The sequence below is a fragment of the Herpailurus yagouaroundi genome, unplaced genomic scaffold, assembly GCF_014898765.1.
Source record: "Herpailurus yagouaroundi ecotype Mexico unplaced genomic scaffold, PumYag 221, whole genome shotgun sequence".
Taxonomy (NCBI): domain Eukaryota; kingdom Metazoa; phylum Chordata; class Mammalia; order Carnivora; family Felidae; genus Herpailurus; species Herpailurus yagouaroundi.
This window is the reverse complement of record NW_024412452.1, coordinates 18,777,639-18,792,920: the sequence shown is the minus strand read 5'-3', so window position 1 is coordinate 18,792,920 and position 15,282 is coordinate 18,777,639. Positions and strand designations below refer to the sequence as shown.

General features: G+C 35.2%; 1 protein-coding gene across 6 annotated transcripts in view; it reads right to left on the bottom strand.

The window, feature by feature from the left end:
• Positions 1 to 15,282, bottom strand: part of VPS54 (VPS54 subunit of GARP complex) — a 140,214-nt gene that overhangs the window by 62,678 nt on the left and 62,254 nt on the right. For 5 of the 6 annotated variants that reach the window (XM_040458275.1, XM_040458277.1, XM_040458274.1 and 2 more), the window contains exons 14-20: positions 14,303 to 14,484; positions 13,499 to 13,611; positions 9,837 to 9,900; positions 6,709 to 6,814; positions 5,675 to 5,762; positions 5,004 to 5,125; positions 4,817 to 4,897 (exon numbers count right to left, since the gene is read on the bottom strand). In XM_040458275.1, the coding sequence (XP_040314209.1) occupies positions 4,817 to 4,897; positions 5,004 to 5,125; positions 5,675 to 5,762; positions 6,709 to 6,814; positions 9,837 to 9,900; positions 13,499 to 13,611; positions 14,303 to 14,484 (756 nt within the window). Of the gene's footprint in view, positions 1 to 4,816; positions 4,898 to 5,003; positions 5,126 to 5,674; positions 5,763 to 6,350; positions 6,452 to 6,708; positions 6,815 to 9,836; positions 9,901 to 13,498; positions 13,612 to 14,302; positions 14,485 to 15,282 lie in introns of those variants that run through there. The other variant, XR_005785461.1, reaches the window with a different exon arrangement.

The following is a 15,282-nucleotide window of genomic DNA, read 5'->3' as shown; positions in this document are numbered from 1 at the left end:
GGAGTGGAACTCATGAGAATTTAAAACTGCTTTTGTATGACACTGTCAAGAAAATGAAAAGATAAGCGATAGACTGGGAGAAAATACTTAAAAACTCTCCAAAAAATAAACATTAAAAAAGTTAAACAAAACAAAAACAAAAAAACCCATACAGACAATATAAAGTGCGGGTGAAGATGAAGAGCACCCTGAACTCTGATATATCAAAAGTAGGAAGACAAAATGGTACAATCACTTCAGAAAACAATTTGGCAGTTTTTTGTAAAGATATTATAAAGTTTTGCATTTATGTACAAAAGTTTTGTATTTACACAAAAGAAATAGAATACATGCCCACATAAAGATGTGCACATGAATGTTTATAGCAGCATTATTGTAACAGGCAAAGACTGGAGACAACTCAAAGGTCTATTCACTGATAAATGGATGAAAAAACAAAGTGATGCATCCGTACAATTGATACTACTCTATAATAAAAAGGAACAAACTACTAACATATGCTATAAATTTCAAAAGCATTATGTTAAATGAAAGGAGCCTGGGACAACAGCTACATTCTGTATAATTCCATTTATAGGACATTTTGGAAAAAGCAAAACTATACAGATGAACATCAGATCAGTGGTGTCAAGGTTTTGGGATGTGGGAAGAGAACTGACTGCTGGAGACAATGTTTAACAGTGATGGAACTGGTCAATATCTTGATTGTGGTAGTTCTATTATTAAAGTCATCATATACTTAGGGTGAATTTTAGGGGTGCTTGGGTGGCTTAGTTGGTTGAGCGTCTTATTCTTGATTTCAGCTCAGGTCATGACCCCAGGGTAGTGGGAGGGAGCCCTGTATTGGGCTCTGTGCTGAGCATGGAGCCTGCTTAAGATTCTCTCTCTCTCTCTCTCTCTCTCTCTCTCTCTCTCTCTCTCTGTCTCTCTCTCTGTCTCTTTCTGTGCCTCTCCCACACACTGTGTGTCTCTCAAATTAAAAAAAAAAAAAAAATATTTTTTTTTTTTTTTTTTTTTAAGAAAAAGGGTGAATTTTATTGAACGTGTTATATCCCCATAAACCTGACTTAAACTGTTTAGCTTTCCACTGGTAGTCAAAACTCTTCACTATCTTCCTAACATATCTCAGTTCACCTAACAATCAGTTCACTCACCCTGATTCATCGGCTAAATAGAATAACTTAACTTTGTTGTTATTAACAACAACAGCAAAAGCAGTAGCATTCAACATTTACTGGAAACTTGCTATAGTCAGACACATGATAAAAGAAAAGCACCCCATGTATATTATCTCATTAATCCTCACTATAACCTTTTGAGGCTCTATTATTTTCCCAATTTAAAGACAGAAACTGAAGTCAAGGAAATTAATAATTTTTCCAAGGTGCTTCAGTGGCAAATATGTGACAAACATTGAATTTGAACTTAGGTCTACCTGACTCCAAAACCCTGACACTAAACTTCCTCCTTATGATTCTTACCTACATGCTGTTACCTCAGAGTATCTCTTTTTTTTTTTTATTTTTATTTTTATTTATTTATTTATTTATTTATTTTAAATTTTTTTTTTCAACATTTATTTATCTTTGGGACAGAGAGAGACAGAGCATGAACGGGGGAGGGGCAGAGAGAGAGGGAGACACAGAATCGGAAACAGGCTCCAGGCTCTGAGCCATCAGCCCAGAGCCTGACGCGGGGCTCGAACTCACGGAGCGCGAGATCGTGACCTGGCTGAAGTCGGACGCTCAACCGACTGCGCCACCCAGGCGCCCCGACCTCAGAGTATCTCTTTACCTCAACTTTATTTGCCCTAACCATGCCTATCTGTACGAGCAAAACTTACATGCATGCCACATCCCTAAAGCTTTCCCAGATCTCCCTCCTCAGCTGGCAACCATCTCTTCCAAAGCATTAAAAGCTTCAATAGCACAAAGTCGATTCCTTACTTGTGGCACTTTACATATTCTATTTCCTGTTAAAATTATCAATATACTTTTCCTATTGGATATTTTACTATTTGAGGGACAATGCTGAAGACTTCCTAACCCTTATGTATCCTGGTTACTTAACACAATTTAACTTCCTGAATGAATGAATAAGTGAAGGCTGGGACATTAGTTTAGTCAGTAGTACAATTACATATTAATGATTCATTCTACCCAAGCAATGGTACCACTACTTATTAGCTTCTTAGAAAGAGCCTATATTACTGTGTTATCCTTCTTTCTCCAAATAAAATTTTCAGATAAGAAAATAAAAAGCTAAAATTAAGAGGCTAACCCAACTCAAACATTGTCTGGTATTTCAGTATGAATTAAAAACAGAGCTAAACTCCTGGGCAACACATGAAGCAAATAGAGCAGGGAAGGACAGAGAGACATGTTAGTACAGAGAGAATGTAACAGGTCAAGGTAATGGGAGAAGTAGTTAGTAGGAAAGATAGTAGTGAAAATACTAAGTTGCAAAAGTCTAGGCACATTCTTAACATTAAAAATAATGGGGAGCAGGATATTTAAACTTTATAAAAGATGTAGGAAACATAGTAGCTAAATGTACTGTGTAGACTATGTAGAGAAGCCTCTGTTCAAACAAGTTATTGAAAAAAGACATTTTGAGACAACTGATAAATTTTAGATAAGAATAAATATTAGATGATATTAAGGAATTATTGCTAATTTTGTTAGGTATGATATGGTAGCATGAATATTTAACAAAGGGTCCTTTGGTTTTAGAAATACATACTATGTAGGGATGAAGTATCGTAATGCCTCACATTTATTTTAGCAAAAAAAGCAAGATATGACTATTAAATATAGGTGATAAATATTTGCAAAGTTCATTAAATAATTATTTTTTATCAAAAAATTAAAAATTAAAAAATGAATAAAACTAATTGCCACAGGAAAATGTCTAGCCACAGTCCCAGTTCTTGGTAAAAACAAACAAAACAAAAAAACAAACAAAACTCTGTATGACCAAAATGATAGAATAAAGTCAAGGTTTTAAGAGTACTGGCACTTTTTTGGGTTTGCTTCATTATATTCCACAGCTTATTCCTAATTCCACTATTTAACATTGTTAGGTGTTTGCAGTCCTCTGCCTTGTTAGATGGTAAACTTTTTGTTAAAAATTATTTTTCCTCCAGGTTTTTATTTAAATTCCATTTAGTTAACATACTGCATAATATTAGTTTCAGGTGTAGAATTTAGTGATTCGTCACTTACATACAACACCCAGGGCTCATCACAAGTGCCCTCCTTAATACCCATCACCTATTAACCCATCCCATGCCCACCTCCTCTCCGGTAACAGATGGTAAACTTCTTGAGAGTAGTCACATTGTTATTTATTGACTTATGGTAGACATAAGAACGCCAAGTATCAAAAAGCAAAACTGGTGAAACAGAACTGCTTTTGAATTTAGTTACTACTTGGCAACCATAAAGAAAATCAGAGAATTCCTAAACAATATTTCTTCTCCATACAAAACTAGAAACTAATTTAACAGGTAGGACATAATACAGGTATGTTTGCACGTGACTATAAATTCTTTAAGCTTCTTAAAAGCATAAAACATCTAGGTTATCTATCAGCCACCTCAGACATTCTCAAAGTGCAGTCTGGGGACGCCTGGGAGTCAGATACTCTTTCTAGGAAACTGTGGACTAAAATCCATTTTCATAATAATACTAAAATGTTACTTTTTCACTCTCATTCTCTCATGATTGCAGAGTAGGGATTTTTAGAGGAGTTTTAACAATGTCATCATTCTGATGGCCAATGGAATGCGTGTTTGTGTATTCTTGTGTTTTAAATTTTTCTTAGTTTTAACGTCTAATATGGTACTTACTGATTGGTACAATTTGCATAAATAAAAGCTGTTTGAGGTCGTTGATTATTTTTAAGAGTGTAAAGAGGTGTCTTACAACCAAAGCATTTGAGAACTATTAAACAAATGCAATCTTATTTTCCAAGCTCTCTTTCCCCACTGTCACCTTTAAAGGTGCAAGTACGTCTGTATCTGTGAATGGATGCCATTTTATCTTGCACTTTTATGATTTTCATGTGCCTGCTGCTCCTGCCATCTCAGAATCCTGAAGAATGCAAATAGCAGAAAAGCATACCAAAGTGCCTCGTTTGATGATTACCCTAAACATACTCTTGGGCAAAACATATAAACTAAATAAACCTTCAAAATTTCAAGTTATGAAATTTCTGCTTTGTCGCTAAGACAGGTGTTAAGGAACTTAGGAAAAGAAAACAGTGAAGGATAGAGCAAAAGTGACTAGGGCTGATTAAGTAACATTTTTCTGGAAATACTCTCCAGTGTAATAAAGGATTCATTGGAAACCAATACTTCTTTTAATGATCTATTAGGAATGGGAAGCAAACAAGAAACGGATATTGAAATTGATTATCTATGAGGGAAATAATATAGCACCTCAGACTTTGCCATTTCAGTCTGGAAAATAAAGAATATACTTTCCCACAAATAACATATTTACTTTTTTCTCTATTTTGAACTTTGTTCTCCCAATTCTATCTCTGGAAGGCTTTCAGACTAAAATCTAGTTTGAAGAAGCTACATATTTGTCAATGTAGCTAACATAAAATCACTTCTGTAGAGAGTTTCTATCATTCTTAAAATAATCTCCCTCCTGTCCCCTCCCAACCCCCTAGGAGATGACTATCCACTGTTGGGCAATCTGAACAATTTACTGAGTTTTTCTAAACCCTGAGGAATTTGATTGGCTAGACAACTGTGAAAAGGCACAATGCCTTTAAACATCGCCTAATAGTTTCCATAAATCATTACCTTGGATAACAGCTTGTCAAATAAGCTATCCATTATCGCTACAAGCTTAGCTGATATTTCAGCGATGTGGTCATGGTAGTCCTGTAATGAGACAGAATATTAAAGTCCCTGGAACACATCTAAAAAATATTTACCAATTAAGGAATTAAATTTACGAAACTTCAGTAGAAAATACAATGAAAAGTACCTTAGTGATATGATCAAAATGCCTAAGCATGCTATACTGCTTAGGCTGTAGTCGAGCTTCAAAATGAGCCCGGATCACAGGAATGTAGTGCACAATTAACTGCAAACAACGTGAAGATAGAGCTGAAGATCCAGGCAGTGGATACATCACGGAGAAACAAAAAAGAGAATTAGTTTACTTTAATTATATATCAAAATAAATTTTAAAATGTCAATTTCATACAGACCCCAGTTTATTTCATAAATGAAGAACACAGTGGCAGAAAGCAACATTATTTCACTTAAATAATTTGGTACTGAATAATGTAGTAAACATGCTGCTTTTCCCAATGACCTCAGTTGTTAGTATTACTGACATGAGGAAGCTAATGGGAAAACGGATTCTCTTGTGACATTCAGATATCTTTCACCTCAAAGCACCTCATACACATTACATCCTAACATTTTCTATAGTGGTGCAACTTCCAAATAACTTATACTCGTTAGAGTGGAAATTCCTCATAACATTTCCCCAGAAGCCAATTTTTCAATCATGGTAATACATCGAACAGTGAAATAACTTTAGAGTCTTTAAATTAGAGTCATAAAAACATCAGGTGTACTAAAAACACAATGAGTATAGCAACATCATCGTAAAATCTCAACATGTGAGTTAAAAACAAGAATCCATACCCAAATTTTTTGTAGTTATTGTTTTTAATCCAACAACTTGCAGTGCACCAGCTCCAAGAACTAACTGGCAACTTCTTGAATTGAAGTACTAACAAAGGAAGGAGAAAGAAAAAGCCCGACAATTTATCAAAAACTGTTCTGTATATGCTGGCAATGTGTTTATTTACAGTTCTAAAACTACATTCCTCTTTCCTCTCATTCAAGGACCAAATGAATTTTCTAGTAGGAGCAACTAGGATCTATTTACGTAATGACAAAAAAGAGGCGAGGGGTATTCCTAAATGATAATATTTATTGTCCGGTAGGAAAAAAGTAAAATTCTAAAAATAAATTGTTCAGAAATTCTTTAGTCTGCATTCATAAAACTAGCTCAGTTTCACTGAAACTAACATAACACTATATGTTAATTATACTTCAATTAAAAAAAAAACTAGCTCAGTTTCTGCATTCTTATCGGAGGGTCCTATTTTCAAAAGGGTAACAAAATCTTTCTGGACTAAAATATGACAACTCAATTTGGGGGAAGAATTAACTGATTAGACATTTGAAAAGAAGCCTTTTCTTTATGCTAGCAGTTAAAAAAATCTGTTAAAATGAAATGGCTGAATAAGATTATCACCACATTTTCATTTTACATCAATGGTTCTGAAAGAATGATTTAAGAAAAATCTCTAACCTTAGTGAGATGAATTTTGTAAAGTTCAGTGAATTCCTTCCATGCACATTTGAAACCAGTCCAGGTTTTTTGACCTAAGTGGCCTCAGTCATGTTCAGCACCTAACGAACAAATCATCTCCTGTCTCCAATGTCATTAACAACTCTATGGGTATAATGAGGAATCACTAAATGCGAAGTGAGAAGGAAGTAGGTGGCCTTCTTCCAGTAACATGTTGTGATTCAACCACAATCAAATGTACAAAATTAATGTCTTAAAGAAAACTTAACCTTGAAATGTCTCAGAATTTGAAGATTAGTCATACTCTAATGAATTACTTCTTCCAACTATTTTTCCATCACAGTGAAATCATACACACCTTCAATAAATCTGACAGACGAGTAAGCATGTCAGTAGTAACAGATGGGATATTATCCACACACTGGCAATATTCAAGGATAATTCTTATCAACAGCAATACAGTTCTATAAGAAAAGAAAGATGACCCAACACGCAGTCAAAACAAGAGAGTTAAAATGATTCAGCACATAAAAATCAATACTGATCTTGGTAACTGAAATTATGTGTTTTACATATAAGTGCAGCAGAGAGGGATTGAGGTGAGGCAAGAGAGATTTCTAGGGTGCAAAATTAAGGAGGAACTCATTTTCAGGGTCACACAATTGCAGGGCCAGCACTTGCATGACATTGAGAATGAGTACTTCCTTAAGTTTTGTGCTCTGGCACATCACTCTCTTATGTCACATTCCTATTAAGTCTCTTCAATAAGGCAGATATCCCATTCCTTGGCCAATTCAGAAACACTGACAAAAGTCCTACCCAGGATTTCTGAATAATCATAATAATAGTAGGTACTCAATCCTAAGTGCTGAATTAATGACAGGCACCTAATCATGACTTTCTTAGTGAGATGAAAGAGCAACTGTGGCTTCTAAGAACAATGGTATCTCCTAAGAAGTTTACCGGTAAGTCACAAAAGGTTTTCCAAAGACGAGAAAGTTACCAGCTCATTAGCTGGGCATGTCATAGATTAAAGAGAGACACTACTAGGAGCTTAAATAAGATTGAGGTTAAGGTAAATAGAGCCATTCATTATAGGACATCTAAGTTCAATGAGAGGCTTAGAAATGAGTGATCCGGGGCGCCTGGGTGGCGCAGTCGGTTAAGCGTCCGACTTCAGCCAGGTCACGATCTGGCGGTCCGTGAGTTCGAGCCCCGCGTCGGGCTCTGGGCTGATGGCTCAGAGCCTGGAGCCTGTTTCTGATTCTGTGTCTCCCTCTCTCTCTCTGCCCCTCCCCCGTTCATGCTCTGTCTCTCTCTGTCCCAAAAATAAATAAACGTTAAAAAAAAAAAAAAAAAAGAAATGAGTGATCCATATAAAATAATGTTTTATGAAAGTCTGAAGGATACCAGGAAGTAGTGATTCAAGAAGGAGTCTAGCCTTTATAACAGCTTAATTATTCTCCATATTATTCTCCATGCATATTTCCAGTATCTGCTTTACTGGGCAGGGGTTCACTATTTATCTTTTGTAGTCTTCTCTCAGAAGATAAAATATTTTCCCTTTAGCCAGAGAGTTCAATTTTGGGGAGCCGTCTCTTTGCCTAAAGAGCCAGAAAGCCAGAGGTGACCAATGCCATCAAGCAAGAATAACAAGATAATGGGTAATTAAGGAGAGAAATCATAATTAGATTGAAGGGATAAGATTATAAGGTTGAAAAAATCTTTGCCCTACTAGAAGCAGAAAAGAACTCCAGAGGAGGAAAAAAAGGGAAGCTTTCATTCGCGAAGGGTATAGTGTCAGATTTCTGGATAATACAGACTGAGAAAATGCATCAATTCAATACATACTTTTTGATTATTTATTGGGTACAAAGTAAAATATAAATGGTAAGACATCACCATCTTTAAGGAACTCAAAACTAACCAGGGAGATATATACATAAATAATTTTAATATACTGAGAAAAGTGCTATTTTAGAGGCACATGGAGTCTCAAGGAAAAGATCAATCATTCCTCCTGGAGGGGGTGTGTATTTCAGAAAAGATTTATACAGTGATAAGAAACAAAAGGGAAAAAGAATCTTGGTCTTGATCTTGGGAGCTAGACCTTGACTCTAATCCTGACTCCATTTGGGTCATTTTATATCAACCACTTAAACTTCTGAGGATCAATTCTCTTAACTGTAGAAAGGAAACAATAATCCCTGAAGTGTTTATTTCACAATGTGGTTGTAGATTAAAAAGATTGTTGCTATGAAAATACTTAAATTATGAAGTGCTATTAAAGAATATTAAGATATTATTTTAACTACCCATTTAAAAAATGGCATGTAGTACTAGACAAACAAAACTGGAATTTATATTTTCCTTAGTTAACTGGCATTTGAAATACTGTCATTGGTAAAAAAGACCTAATGACAAATGATAACAGAAATAAGTGATAACAACTATCAACTTATTAGGTGCTAGAACTATGCCAAATGCCTTATATGAGTTATATGTTTAATTCTGTAATAGTTCTTAGTACTATTTTCACGTTTTGATTTACAGATAAGAGAACTGAGGCACACAGAGTAACCTGCCCAATGTCACAAAGAGTTAAGAGAGCTTCTGGGATTCAAACCTAAACAATGTGACTCCAAAGCCTGCACAACTTCAATTATATGCTATAACACTAACAAGGCTTCAGAAAAAGAAGACAGAAAGAGCCTGAAATATTAATAACACCATAAAGCCAGTATTCCACCCTTGGGTTGTATACCTCCACATTTCTTATTATACGAAAAAATTTATCAACCCATTTCTTGTAAAGCCAGCAGTGTAGTCCCTAATTTAAGATATAGAATACTACAAAATATAGAAAATGGAGAGGAATCCATAAAATATCCTTTAAATTATTTTTAAAATTTAAAATTGTTGGGGCGCCTGGGTGGCGCAGTCGGTTAAGCGTCCGACTTCAGCCAGGTCACGATCTTGTGGTCCGTGAGTTCGAGCCCCACGTCAGGCTCTGGGCTGATGGCTCAGAGCCTGGAGCCTGTTTCCGATTCTCTGTCTCCCTCTCTCTGACCCTCCCCCGTTCATGCTCTGTCTCTCCCTGTCCCCAAAAAATAAACGTTGAAAAAAAAAAATTAAAAAAAAAATTTTAAATTGTTAATCTATGGGGCACGTGGGTGGCTCAGGTGGTTGAGCATCTAACTCTTCATTTTGGCTCAGGTCATGATCTCACAGTTTCTAGATTCAAGCCTCACGTGAGGCTCTGTGCTGAGAGCGCAGAGCCTGCTTGGGATTCTCTGTCTCTCCCCCTCTCTGTCCCTCCCCAACTTGCAAACATTCTCTGTCTCAAAATAAGTAAATGAAAAAAAACGTTAAAAAACTAATAAAAAAAATTATTAATCTAAAATTTCCAATTCACATCAAGGGGGAACTAGAAGACCTATGTTTTAAATAACTGACTCAACTAATAAAGAAAAATGTGTCACTCACCCAACGACAGCATATTGTTGTCCCTCTACAATGAGAACTTCAGCTGGTTTTCTTTCTTCTGTAACTAGAGAGTAAAGCATATAACAAAGAGAGACATAGGAACAAGACTAAACAAATTATTAAAGTAAAAATTTAAACTAGGAAAAAAATGAAGAAGATAGTTCCAATTTAGGGCTGGTAGGGCTGGAAACTATCTTATATTCAAAAACAAATGTCTCCTTCTTAGGAAGCAATTTGGCACGGAATAAAGTATATTGGGTTTGGAATCAGAGAAATATGGATTTGAGTTCCAGTACTGCCAATCACGGATGCAAGAACTTGTGCCAATTAGTTAACTTCTTTCAGTGTCAACGTCTGTATCCATTAAACATGGATAACGGAAACTATCAGTGTTTTTGTTAACAACAGAGATCATGACTACAAACTGCCGATCCTAGGTCTGCCCTCTGGTAGATGATCAGTGAGTAAAAAAAAAATAATATATTAGTTTGGAAAGGCAGAACTAGAATTTCAACTGGTTGTCTATATTATAATTCTTAGATTATAAACTAATTCCTATACTCAATAGAGAGATATAATTTTCAAGACTTCAGTCCAGAAATTATTTTCAGCATGTGGTATTTCTTACCATTATAAAACAAAACTCAGCATGTTGAAGTGAAAAGTAGAGTAGACTGGATTATTGTTCTTAATCAGCCAAATTATTTGGATTATCATGGGCCCATTATTATGCTTCCCCAAGCCTCAAGTCCCTTTGACTTGACATTAAATATCTACTTCCTCATTTCCTTCAAGGAAAGAAATTCAGTGTGACACAATTTCAAATCCCTAATCTGTATACCAGATTAAATTTTTGAAGATAGGGACTGTGTCTTAACCACTTCTCTACATTACAGAGAAAACGGCAGAGCATAGTAGTGAAAAGAAAGGGCCCTAAAGTCAGTCTGCCTGTATCTGGAACTCAGCTCTACCACTTCCTAGCTCTGTAACCTTAGGCAAGTTGCCTGATTTCTTTGCGCCTCACTTTCCATATTTGTTAACTGGGAATACTAACAGTATCTAGTTCACGGGCCTATAAATAAGAACGCAATGTGCTGAGAACAAACTGTCTAGCCTTAGGTAAGCATTCAATTAATATTAATTGCTATCCATTAACTTTCATTTCCCCAATGCCTAGACAAGTAGCTAGTAACTCATTAATGAATGGTGGTCAATGAATGAATAATAACCAAGTATCCTTAACTTGGTAAGAACAAGTAAAATGGTGATGGACTTCTAATAGCATGTACTTTCTCACTCAGAGGAAAAAATAAAAGTCTGGGACAGAAATAGAGTTATAAAAGAAACCTCTTATCGTTAGTATCCTCCAAAGAGAAAGTAAAAATAAACAGTTCACTTTGGGGGTAAAAAAAAAGACACATGGTTAATTCAATCACTCTATATCATTTTAGTTAAAAAATTGTTATGCTTGCATGAGAATGGATTGTAAAACTTTGAGCTGTTCAGGACAAAAACCGTCATTGTCATCTAGCACAGCAACTCACAAAGTGGTAAGTCATCAAATATAGCTTGAAAGAATAAATGAGAGATAAATCTTATAATTTTAAATCGTGATTTAGAATAATCAGTGTTTTTCTTTCAATCTTTGCTACCTGAATACTTTTGCTTTGCTAATATCTTAAAATCAATTAAGATTATGACCGCCACCCAACACTGTTACCTACTAAAAAATGGTCACTAGGCAACAGAAATCTAGTTAATTCATTCAATTCTTCTCTCTGCTCTATATGACCTACTCTATTTTACACATGTCCTTAACCCCTCCTCTCCTGTCACAGTGTGAGAAGAGATAGCCTTTCTCAACTCTGGATTTAATTCCAGAGGCCCTGCCTTACAATCACTCTGCGCCACTCTTCCACTCTTATCTTTAACATTCTTTCTCTTTCTGTTAAGCACAAAAATATAATTCAGCTTCTCCTACCTTAAAACTCTTCTCTCAACTCCCTGAGTGGATTAAAATAATAATCTAATTATTCTCCTAGGTTTCTAGTGCTACTTCATCATGCACTTGCCCTTCACAAACAAACCTGTCGAAAAAGGAGGCTACATTTGTTTACAGGTCCTCACCTTTCAAATTACTTAGCACTGAACTACAGTCTGATTCTGTCACTCTACTGAATTACTAAAATTGCAAATGACCTCCTCCATGTCAAACTAGTAGTCACTATCTGTATTTTACTCAGTCTTTCTCTTGTAGTGCAGTCACATTTGGTGCAAATTTAAAAATATTTCTATGTAAAAATATTAAAATTTCATGAAATGCATAAAATTTGAAAATGCATCTGCCTCCTCCATTTAAAATATTCAACAATTGGGGGGTGCCTGAGTGGCTCAGTCAGTTAAGCGTCTGACTTCAGCTCAGGTCATGATCTCGCAGTCTGTGGGTTCGAGCCGTCTCTTATCAGGCTCTGTGCTGACAGCTCAGCTGTCTCCCTCTCTCTCTGCCCCTCCCCTGCTCGTGCTGTCTCTCCCTCTCTCAAAAATAAACAAACATTAAAAATATTCAACAACTGGGGAGCCTGGACGGCTCAGTCAGTAGAGCATGTAATCTTCATCTCAGGGTAGTAAATTCAAGCCCCATGTTGCATATGGAATCTACTTAAATTTTTTTAAATTAGAAAAAAAATATTTGATAGTCTCACAATTTTAAATATGGTGTTATAGGATAAGTTGTACTTAAGTTTACCTACATTATTATCATGGGACAGCTCTACTTTAACTGGCATACAAAAGTATCTTCCAGCTATTGTATTTCTTTTAGATGAAACCCAACAGGCATTTGATACCAATGAAAATTCTCTTCTTGAAACTCTAATTTTTTTACTTCTATGTTCTTCTGGATTTCTTCCTACTTCTCTAGCCTTTCCTTCTGAGTTTCCTGCATAGTTTTCTTTTTCTACAGTTTTTTACATTTTGGTTTTCTCTATCATATCACTACTGCATTAACTGTGATTGCTAATCCACATTTTTTTTATTAGACTCAGCCCTTTTATTTTTATTTTTTAAGTAGGCTTCAGGCCCAGCACAGAGCCTAATGTGGGGCTTTAATTCACAACAACAAGATTAAGACCTGAGCTGAGATCAAGAATCAGATGCTTAACAGACTGAGCCACCCAGGTGCCCCTAGACTTAGCCCTTTGAAAGTAGAATTATAACTGTTATCTCGGTCTCAATATCTAACACAGAGTAGAAGCTTATTAGTATTCAGTGAATGAATACGTGTCTTTAAACAATACAGTACAGTGGTTAAGAACATAGCTATGAAATTATTATAAGGCAGGTTTCAAATCTCAGCTCATCATTTGTACAGAATTCTTTAACCCCTGGAAGCCTTATGCCTCCTTGCTGTTAAACAAGGTAACAATAGCATCTTCATCAAAGGTTGTTATGGGGATGTACTAGAATAATACATGTAAAAGCACCTGGCCCAGGGTCTGGCATATGGTTAGCAATCAATAAATATCTGAAATTATTATTACAAATTATCATACATAACTTTTCCAGTCAATTGAGGCAGTGTCAATTAAAGAAATGTTAAGCATTCCTATAAAATGAATAAACAGTGTAAAACTGGAAGACAGCACGTGAAAGAATACACATACCCCCTGACTTTTTTTCAGGTAAAGCAATCTTTCCATCTGATATAGAATCAACAAGATCCTGAAATTCTGCAGGAACATCAGCTTGCTTCCAGCGCTCATTGTCTAAGAGGAGGCTATTCAAAGGGGGAGAAAAAAGGAAGATAAACTTTAACAATATTTCAACAAGGCACTTGGTTGACTCAGTCGAATGAGCATCCGACTCTTGATTTTAGCTCAGGTCATGATCTCACGTTTTGTGAGATTGAGCCCTGTGTCAGGCTCTGTGCTGATATTTCAACACGATCTTCTTTGGTTAAAAAGAAAAGAGTTGAGTGTGTATGTAAGACTTTTGTTCTCATATCTTTTAGTAATAATAAAGACACTATATGTATCTTAGTTAAATTCAAGTAGATCTCATGTAAACAAGGCATTGACTTTTAAACAGTAATGGCCACTAGCTGTTATTAGTACTAAGATTTTTAAAATAAATGTATACCTTAATAAACTGAAATCATTCATAATGAGTACTTTCAGAAAATATTTCTTTTTATATCTCTTAGCCTATCCAAGAAGAGTAATGAAACATAATTAACTTCACCACTGAGTGGGAAAAGAAAAGCCAATCTATTGAGGATCTTTGTGACAAGTAAATAAACATTCTAATTCCACTTTGGAAAGCTGAGAAATGGGATTTTAATTCCACAGTCTGCCTTTAGTGGAAAATAGGTTTTTTAGGGGTTTTGGTTAACCAATCAATTAAATATAATCATGTTTTGTAAAGGAAAGGGAAAAAACTGAAAAGCAGAATGAACATGGTAATGATACCTCAGCTTAGTTTTTCTCTCTTCATGAAACCTGTTTACAAATTTATTAGCTTGGCTCTGAAGTGCTCCAAGTAATGACATGCTTTTTCTTCCACAGATGTGTTCAGTATCTAAAATGAATGTTTCCATTAATCTAGAAAGTGTTATGAATTCCGTGGAATTTAGCTTCTCAAGAAAACCATCCTAAATTTTAAAGATAACACAAAAATCATGACAGAGAATTAGGAATAACATCAAATATGAACAAGCTATAAAACAAACTTAGTTTGATATGTTACTATTAATTATTTTAATAATACATATTAATTCATGAATATTATCTTAACATTATTTTTAATGAAATTTCTCAATACCTCAGTCCCAGAAATTGAACATTAAAAACTTAAAATGTCCAAATTTTACTCTGATTCCTTTATAATACAGTAGCTCAAATAAATTCAGGTCATACTATAAAATTTTCACAATATTGGAATTCAACTAATTTTATTAACATATTGGCCAGTTATACACACATATATGGTGTGTGTGGGTGTATATATACATATACATATACATACATATAAAATAGCATATTAACGTCAAATTAATTAAGGTATCATATTTCAAAATTAAGTCTTTTAATAATTTTTTTCAAAGAATAATAGATTTTCCTATTTCTTTCATTTGGATTATTTTACATTTCAACATCTCCCTAACAGGCCATACCAGTACCATTAACTTTATTAAGTATTTAAAATATAATATGATGGGGCACCTAGGTGGCTCAGTTAACCATCCGACTCTTGATTTTTGGCTCAGATCATGATCTCACAGTCATGAGATCGAGTCCCACTGTCAGGCTCTGCACTGGGTATGGAACCTGCTTAAGATTCTCTCTCCCTCTCCCTCCGTCCCTCCCCTGCTCATGCTTGTGCTCACTCTCTCTCTCTCTCTCTCTCTCTCTCTCAAAAAAAAAAATATATATATATATATACATACGTA